General features: G+C 41.3%; 1 protein-coding gene across 1 annotated transcript in view; it reads right to left on the bottom strand.

Moving 5' to 3' along the window:
* Nucleotides 1-1,924: 1,924 nt before the first annotated feature.
* Nucleotides 1,925-9,113, bottom strand: part of scpep1 (serine carboxypeptidase 1) — a 12,014-nt gene continuing 4,825 nt past the window's right edge. The window contains 9 exon segments of the mRNA XM_039825659.1: nucleotides 1,925-2,160; nucleotides 3,949-4,112; nucleotides 4,758-4,833; nucleotides 5,437-5,484; nucleotides 5,486-5,622; nucleotides 5,730-5,811; nucleotides 7,776-7,904; nucleotides 8,680-8,717; nucleotides 9,084-9,113. The exon segment at nucleotides 9,084-9,113 is cut by the window's right edge and continues 43 nt beyond it. Of these exon segments, the coding sequence (XP_039681593.1) occupies nucleotides 2,098-2,160; nucleotides 3,949-4,112; nucleotides 4,758-4,833; nucleotides 5,437-5,484; nucleotides 5,486-5,622; nucleotides 5,730-5,811; nucleotides 7,776-7,904; nucleotides 8,680-8,717; nucleotides 9,084-9,113 (767 nt within the window). The 3' untranslated portion in view covers nucleotides 1,925-2,097.

A 9,113-nucleotide genomic window follows, 5' to 3' on the forward strand; every position in this document is an offset into this window, starting at 1 on the left:
TTGGAATTGTCTTATCATGAATCCAACATATTAGCAAATATAAATTAGGCTATTTGTAAAAAAAAAAGTAAAGATATACAGTATATTATATAGGCTACTCAATTTTATACAATATACTATGTAGTATGGATGCCTGCTCCATCTGGCTTTCAGTTAAGAGGTCCTTGCCTTAAAACATTGAAGACCCCTGTCCTAGAGAAATAGTGTTTTGGGATCACTCAACAAGGAAACGTTACCACCATGAGGTCATGGACATGTCCAGTTCTTTTGTTTTATTACCTACGGTAGAGGATTAGGGCCACGTGAAAACAGTGTATCGAGTTTAAAGTCAGAATTATTAAAGTCAGCATTCGGAGAATAAAGTCAGAATTCGGACTTATTCTCAGAATTGACTTTAAACTCAGAACTCAATTTTGACATGTGGCCCTAATCCTCTTCTGTAATTACCAAATACCTGCAGAACTCATGACATCCCATTGTGTATACTTTCAAGTACTGAATGTCCACATGCTAACATGTTGAACTAGAAGATGGCAAACTTTATACAGGGTTTCTGCCGGTTTTACCAAGTCAAATTTAAGACCTTAAAGTGCCCATATTATGAAAAAATCACTTTTTCTGGGATTTGGGGTGTTCTTTTGTGTATCTGGTGCTTCCACACACATACAAACTTTGAAAAAAATCCATCCATGCTGTTTTGAGTAAGATACAGTTTCTGAATGTGTCCTGCCTTCAGTCTCCTAGTGAGCTGTTCAAAATCGGCTCGGACTGTGACGTCAGTCCGAAATGAGCTGGCTAACCACAACCGTTAGCTCGTTAGCATGCTAACCGTTAGCATTAGCATGCTAACGCTAGCATGCTACGTCGTTCTCAATAGCAAAGCACTGCTACAACACACACAAGTTCACCATAATCTACAAAAGAACTACTATCCTGCCTTGTAACTGACTGAAGTTGGAGAAACAGGCTTTCTAGAGTTAGCTAGCTGACATGCTCTACATCTGAGCTACTGAGCATGTGCGAGTGCAATCAAAGATAGTACAGAAGAAGAAGATGAAAAGAGGTCTCACTCTGTAGCTAAAACAGAAACCAGGTGAAAAGAGGATCTGCAGCAGTGAGAGAGAGCTGTGCAGTACAACAAAAATATGGTGTTTTTTGAAAATTAAACCATGTAAACCTATTCTGGTACAACCTTAAAATACAGTTATGAACCTGAAAATGAGCATAATATGGGCGCTTTAATGAATGAAATTTAAGACCTATATTGTGACGTTAAAGAACGAACTGCAGAGTTAAACATACTTGCAAAGTAAATAAATGTATTCAAATTGAATAAAAGCTACATGGTATAATAATCATCTTAACATATACAGTGAATTATATTTGGACACCATAGAATACCATGGAATAAAACCAACAATATTTCAATGAGCATTAGAGGTAATGTTACATGGATGTAGCCCCGTTTAAAATTATTTAAGACGTAGAACCCAATACTTCAGCAAATGTAAGACTTTTTAAAGACCTAAAATTCGGATTTTAAAGACCTCGCGGAAACCCTGCTGAACACAGCATGTTAGCATGCTGAACACAGCATGTTAGCATGCTGAACAGCCCGGCCTCAAAGAGCTGCTGTATGGCTCTTGATAATCAAAGTGTCAACCTCAACTCTCGCAGACCATAAAGGCGATTCATCTAGTGACAAAAACAAGCCATACCACACCATGAGTGCAACAAAACAATGTCCCCGTGAAAAATGATGTAAAACATTTGTCCATGCACGTTGTTAAAGATTTGGCCTTTTTAGATCCCTTTCATTCAAGAATGAAGAGGAAAACGAGGCTTCTCAGGTATATTGTAAGAATAACGACAAGCATCTTTGAACACTTTGATACTGTAGCGGAGAAGAAGCCACGGCAGCATGTACTAAAAAGAAAAGGTGTCTTTATTGTTATTGCTGAAAGTTGCACAGATCATTGCTGTAATCAGAGCACTGAGAGTCTTCATTTGGTTTAGCAGAGAGGGAAGATTAAAAAAAAAATGTTCCAGTGATCACTGATTGTCATAGCCATTCCTTTTGGCGTCAGAGTGGACGGATCAATCCTGCTGGGTGATCATCTTCAACATCTGCAAGGCCATCGGCCCCTGGTCTGAGGGAATCTGGGAAAACAGGAAAAGAAGACTGTTGGAATTCTACTCCTTCACTCTTTTACCGTTTGTATAACTAATATTACTTTTCCTCACGTTGGAGGGTTTAAAGTCCTCAGTTATCTAGTAATAATAATTTGCACTCTCATTACTACATTGATTTATTGCATCGCTATGTCTCCAAATGTTTGTCATCCAACAATCTATATTCACGACCTTCCACTTCCGCGATTGCGAAATTTTGCCCTTTGTCCTTTTTGGCCGGATGTACGTGACCTTCCACTTTGTTTGTGTTGGAATTTCTTTTGTTAACTGCTCCTAAGATCTCAGCAGGGTAAATCCAGACAGCTAGCTAGACCATCTGTCCAATCAGAGTTTTCTGTTGCACGACTAAAACAACTTTTAAAAACGTACACATGTTCCACCAAAACAAATTCCTTCTGTTAGAATATATTTGTGAGAGTAAGCTAACAGTTTTGTAGAGTTCATGATTTTGACCTTGTTGTCTCGTTTCCCTGGGTTTTGAGGGGCCATCTGGTTTTACAGTGATTTGACATTACAAAAGGAGGGTGAGATAATGCCTGAAATTAAAAAGTCTTCTCTGATCAGGAAGGAAAGGGGGGGGGGGGAGAAACAGGCAACAAGGTCAGGGTTTTGTAAGCGTGTGATATGTGACACAAAGTATAGTGGAATGACCTGACTCTTGGAAAACTCTGTAAGTTTGAAGGAGATTAAAAAACAGAGGTTCAAATTCAACAGTAGCAGCTTGTCTTTATGAGCTGAGAATGAGAAGTCGAGGTCATGTTTTTATACAATGGGTTATATATCGTTAGCCGGCTGGAGCCAGAAGATCGGGACTATATCCAACTGATAACAGCACCACGGATGAAGCACAGAAAGTGGATAAAAAGTGAAGGTTCTGGGTTAGCCGGCATTAGATGCTGGGAGACACTGTCTGTTTGCTAGGTTTTAGCGATAGGCTGTTTTGCCTTGAAGTAATCTGATCCTTGTGCACAAGTATTGTATTTTGCTATTATCATTCACTAAAGCTTGTTATTAACTTTAACTGGACAAATCTTGAGTCTTATTTTGAATCCTGAGTTTTACTGATCTACCAGACAACGAACACTTAAAAAGGTGTGGGTTATAGGGACCGTAGAATTGGAGTTAGATTAAGTCTGGCCATTTGGCCGGACAAGAATTTGGTTTTCGGTCACTTTTATTCCTTCACTTCCCGAGACTATTTTGGTAGCGGCACAGTGGCTCCGTGCGGAGCTTAGCACGACCCATGACGATTGGGATTCGTTTGAAGAAATGCCAATAAACCAGAGCACGTTTTTCTCCCATCCCAGAATGCCGTGGGGACTAGCCAGACCCTCCTCCGCAGCGCTGTGGAGGAAGGTCTGGCAATGCGAGACTACGGCCAACATAATGCCGCCATTGTGAATTGTCTAAGTGAAGATCCATGCATCCCGTATTCAAAAACCTCATTTCTACACATTTGTTGAATTTAGCCACCTCGTGTGGTATAGGCCAACTTCAACTTTAGTGTCCAAGGGAAAGTTTGTCTCACAGCTAAGTTAAACTGACATCACCGATTACCAATATGTAACCCCCCCCCCTCAAACTGATTGAGTCAAACTGATTAGCTACAAGTTTCTTTTTGACTGTGAAATTAACTCGAGTGTGCTGAGATAACTTTGGTTATGATTTGACGCTATAAATAAAATGTTATTGAATTTACATACCAACAGGATGACCATTCCTGCGTGAAATACTTCATTGTAGCCAGAGTCTTACCATGTGTCCGGCTCTGAGGATCCAATAGAAGGAAAAGTTCTTATAAGTCTTGCAGAAAGCACCAGTGACGCCTGGGGAGGTGGGGTCATCCAGGGGGGTCCACCTCAGCTTGTTAAACCCAGGTAGCCCCTCCCACTTCAGCTTCTTCACCCACAGCTCCTGACCTGTGACAGGAAGTAGAGATCTATGTGACAAGAAGTAGAGATCTATGTGACACAGCTCTTTCCCAAAGGAATTAAAGGTCCCATATGATGCTCATATTCAGGTTCATACTTGTGTTTTGGGTTTCTACTAGAACATGTTTACATGCTTTAATGTTCCAAAAACACATTATTTATCTCATACTGTCCATCTGAATATCCCTGTATTCACCCTCTGTCTGAAACGCTCCGTTTTAGCACCTGTCTCTTTTAAGCCCAGTCTGCTCCGATTGGTCAGCATTTTGCTTTTCATCGTAGCCAGGGAATGACTAACGGCATTGTAGAGCCACTTTGTACCTAATTTCCGGTGGCAACGGAGCAATCCCGGGAGTGGAAGGTCGTGGATATGGACTAGTATAGTTGTGACATCACAACCATACGGATGTCCAGACGGTTCGTGTAAAAGTTTCTGAATACAGGCTTTGTGCATTTCTCTGTGGATTTAGCATTTTGATTCTTTTACAGTATTTATACAGCACCTCGACGCTTTATAATAATTAAAAAGACATGGAAATCTCACTTTTTACAATATGGGACCTTTAAATATGTAGCTGGGTTTACACCACTGTTGATAGAGCTGAACAGAAGGTAATGCACTGAGTAAGGTACCCATGGTGTCCACTATGAGATCCAGCTGTCCATTGTAGATGGTGACGTTGACTCCAGCGGTCAGCAGTTTGGTCCACTTTTTTTGTTTTTTTTTTTTTTTTTTTTTTTTTTTTGGTTTTTTTGTGGGTTAAAAAAAAAAACCCCCTGCCGCCCCCCTCGGCCTCCACTCTCCCCTCCCTTGCCCTTGCCTTTTTTTTTGGTCGGCACGGAAAGAGAGAAAAAAAAAAAAAAAAAATGGTGGTAGGGGGGGGGGTTTGGTTTTTGATATAATTTTTTGGGGTTTTTTTTTTTGGGGGGGGGAAAGAGAGAGAAGGTGTGGGGGGGGAGGGGGAGGGGGGGGGGCCCCCCCCCCCCCCCTCCCCCCCCCTCTCTCCCCTTTTCCCCCCCCCCCCCCCCCCTGGGGGGGGGGGGGGAGGGGAAGGAAAATTAAATATATATTTTTGTAAGGTTTTTTTTTTTTTTTTTTTTTTTTTTTGTTTTTTTTTGTTGGTTTGGTGGAAGAAAGAAAGAGTTGGGGGAGGGTGTGGGAAGAGAGAGGGAGAGAGAGGGAGAGAGAGAGGGAGAGAGAGAGAGAGAGAGAGATGCAGCAAAAGGCTGCACGTCGGAACCCAACCCACGGCCGCTGCGACATGGACTGAGCCCCTGCACATGGGGCGCACACTCAACCAGTGGAGCCAACCAGGCTCTTAATAGTCTTAAGAATGTCTGTCAAACTAAAACTGAAGAGACACAAATGTGGAGAGAAATGTACCTCCCCATGTGACATTTTGGGGGATGATGCCCAGTTTCTTCCTGACTGGTCCATTCATCAGCTCACTCAGGGATTGGCGGTGGAGGGGCCGAATATGGCGATGTGTCTGCAGAGCTGGCGGAGAAAGAACATCGGTTAAAGCTTTCACATTTAGAGTCATGTAACGAACCACTCCATTCCGCCAAACCCAATGAGCGGTTATTACCGAGCGCACGTCTTACCGATGAAGTCTCCTGCTACGGAGGTGCGTTTCTCATCCGGCTCCTGGGTCAGGATGTTGTAGAAGTTCACTCCATTGGTGTTCTGACATGAAAAGGAAAAGCAGGCCACATTAAACCACAAGATGCACACTGGGCTGTAACGAAGGTATGCAGCAAGGAAATCATAAATGCAATATGGAGAAAAAACAAACAGTGAAATCTGTTAACAAATATCACAATATTTATTTGGAAATTCCATTGTAAGAAAGCCGCTGCTATCTTCATATTTGTCATACAGATATGACTGGGATCTTTTCACCCAACTGTTAGCAAAGGCATCTCCCAAAACTGTTCTTTTAATATCACGTTTCTGCAAGTGAAACTGAACACATCCTGGTGTAGGCATCAACAGCAAATAAATTGGGAGAAAACAGGGAGGCTTCTTCCTATAATATATAAATTAGAAATAAAAGGCCTGTCTCCAAATAAGCCTGTCCCAAATGGTCCCATTGCATTGTAGAGCCACTTTGTACCCAATTTCCGGCGGCAACGGAGCAATCCCGGGAGTGGAAGGTCGTGGATATGGACTAGTATAGTTGTGACATCACAACCATACGGAAGTCCGGATGGTTCGTGTAAAAGTTTCTGAATACAGGCTTTGTGCATTTCTCTGTGGATTTAGCATTTTGATTCTTTTACAGTATTTATACAGCACCTCGACCTGCTTTATAATAATTAAAAAGACATGGAAATCTCGCTTTTTACAATATGGGACCTTTAAATATGTAGCTGGGTTTACACCACTGTTGATAGAGCTGAACAGAAGGTAATGCACTGAGTAAGACACTGTTTGAGCTTATACAGTAACCCCTAGCAGTGTTTCTCAAATTGGGGTATGTGTACCTCTAGGGGTACTTTGGAGTACTGCAGGGAGTATGTGAGATTTCTAAAATGTGAATTTAAAATGCATAATTCCTAAAATAATTAAACACTATAAAATAATGAATGAATTTAGTGAGTCTGAACATTTGAAATGTAGCATTTAAGGGTTTTAGTTACAATATTATTGTTTAGTAAAACAAAAATGTATTGTGCCTCTAGGAATTTATTTTTTTTTATACCAAAAATGTTTGTGCTTGGATGAAAACATAATTCAAAAGGGGGTACATTATTTAAAAAGAAAATAGAGAACCATTGCCCTAGCATCATATTTACAGGTATACACTATAAACCAGGGGCCTGCAATGTTTTTAAACCAAGGACCCCTTAACAGGGACCCCCTACTACATATATTGTATAAAATGAAGTTGCATATTAAACTGGGCATACAATAACATGTAGGGCAGCCTAAAGCCTTTAAAAATATTTTTTTTGCATAGAATACTAAGCTATTAAAATAATTGTTGGCATGATTTTATAAATCATCGTTTTATGACGCAGAACCCACGAAAGGGTCACGACGAACTCTAGGCAAACTCTGCTCCTCACCACGGAGCTTCTCAGGTGCTGCGAGCAAATCACTCCGCCCAAGTAGCAGAAGTAGCAGTGCTTCGCCTTTCTGAGAATATAGTTCCCAGTATGTATACGGTTAGAAGATGGCTGTGTCTCATGTGACCTTGTTATTTGTACACGCTGTGACTATACAAATCACAAGATAAAAATAGGAACATGTTGGCGTTATTTTGTTTATTATTGGGAGCAGTAGACTAGATGGAGCCGTTACTGCCAGGATCTGTGCTAAGCTAGGCTAGCGGTTGGGGCGCCAGACAGAGTTAGGACACGCACGGAGATGAGAAGGGTATGTATGGACTTACCCAACTCTGGGGGATACGGTGAATAAGCTAAAGTCCCAATAACTCACCGTGTTCCTTTAAGGGGTCCTTGGCTTAAAAAACGTTGAAGACCCCTGGTTTAAAGAAATGCCAATAAACCACAGCAAGTTTTTCTCCCATTCCAGAATGCTATGTGGACTAGCCAGACTCTCCCTCCACAGCACTGTGGAGGAAGGTCTGGCAAAGCGAGACTAAAGAGAAAGTGACCCAGTGGATCCTCCCGTGTTGTACCAACCTGCTCCACCACCGTCTCAGCCACAGACCACAGCTCTGTGGCTTTCTCAAACTGCTGCTGCTCCACAGCTTGCTTCACCGCGTCCGCTGCATTGCTGACGTCAGCCAGGCCGTAATCATCCAGCAGCGACTGCACAGCAAAGGAGCCACGGTCAGACGGAAACTCAACACACCAGCTTCAGCACACACATTTGGAATATAAAACGTTTGTCTTACAGTTAAGGCGGTGTGTGTATTGGCAAGAATCTGGCAACACGATACATTGGTCACAATTGTTTTTAACCCTTGTGTTGACTTAGGGTCAAATTGACCCGTTTTCAATTTTAGTTTTATATCAGAAAATATGGGACGTAGAAATAAGTGCTGAAAATGTGTAGAAGAAAAATGTAACAATTTAAAACGTTGGAAAAAGCAAAAACAAACGACAACACAAGGTTAAGTATAATTTTAGAAAAACTAATATTTAAAAAAATAAATAAATAAATAAAAAAAAGACATGTGCATAAAAGTCACTTTAGGTAAACTTCAGTATGCAGAAAATCAAACTGCCAGTTTGGGATTGTGGTTCCCAGGTTCTTAGTGAGCTAATGTTGATATGCTAAAGTAGGCCAAAGTTCAGCCATAGCTACGTTGTTAGCTTCTAGCAAAAAGTCAGGCACTGCTAGGGACTGTTAGGCAAGGACATTAGTGGTGTGTCTCAGCATAGCCATCTAGCGGTAGGGGGTTTAAACACAACATAAACGTGAACCACTGTCATACATGAATATTTTTGCAAGTAAACCAAAAAATTAAAACAAAAATGAAGATAAAAATCGATATTGCGTTTTTGAAAATCAATATAGTATTGCTAAATAAAATATTGCGATGCTCAAGTGTATTGTTTTTTTTCTTACACCCCTACTTACAGTAGTGTAGAGGTACGGTCCCCAGGTCATGACAGAGTCTGTGGATGAAGCAGAAGTCTTATGGATTATCAGTCTGGTGTAATGTACAGTATCCAACGTTCTTCCTATTGATCGGTGATTGGCTACTGGCTAAGTAATAACCACAATAAACTCCTGGACTCAGAACATTTCAGAAAAAAAGTCCTTGCCTTCCTCAGGTTAATGTTACTCTGTGGTGTTCCTGTCTGCAGCGCTGCAGTAACTGCTACTCGTGCAGATGCTCTGCTGACATACATATTGCTAAAACGTTTGAATGCCTTGCCAATGTGTAATGTAAATGGAATGTTGCGGTGCAGCATTCCAGTGGGGTTGTTTTGTGATGAGCATGTACAAAAGGTTGCGATGTTGGACTGACTGATACTGACCCAGTGGGGAAATCCAAGAGTCCCCAAGTG

The sequence above is a fragment of the Perca fluviatilis genome, chromosome 15 (assembly GCF_010015445.1).
Source record: "Perca fluviatilis chromosome 15, GENO_Pfluv_1.0, whole genome shotgun sequence".
NCBI classification, from domain to species: Eukaryota; Metazoa; Chordata; class Actinopteri; order Perciformes; family Percidae; genus Perca; species Perca fluviatilis.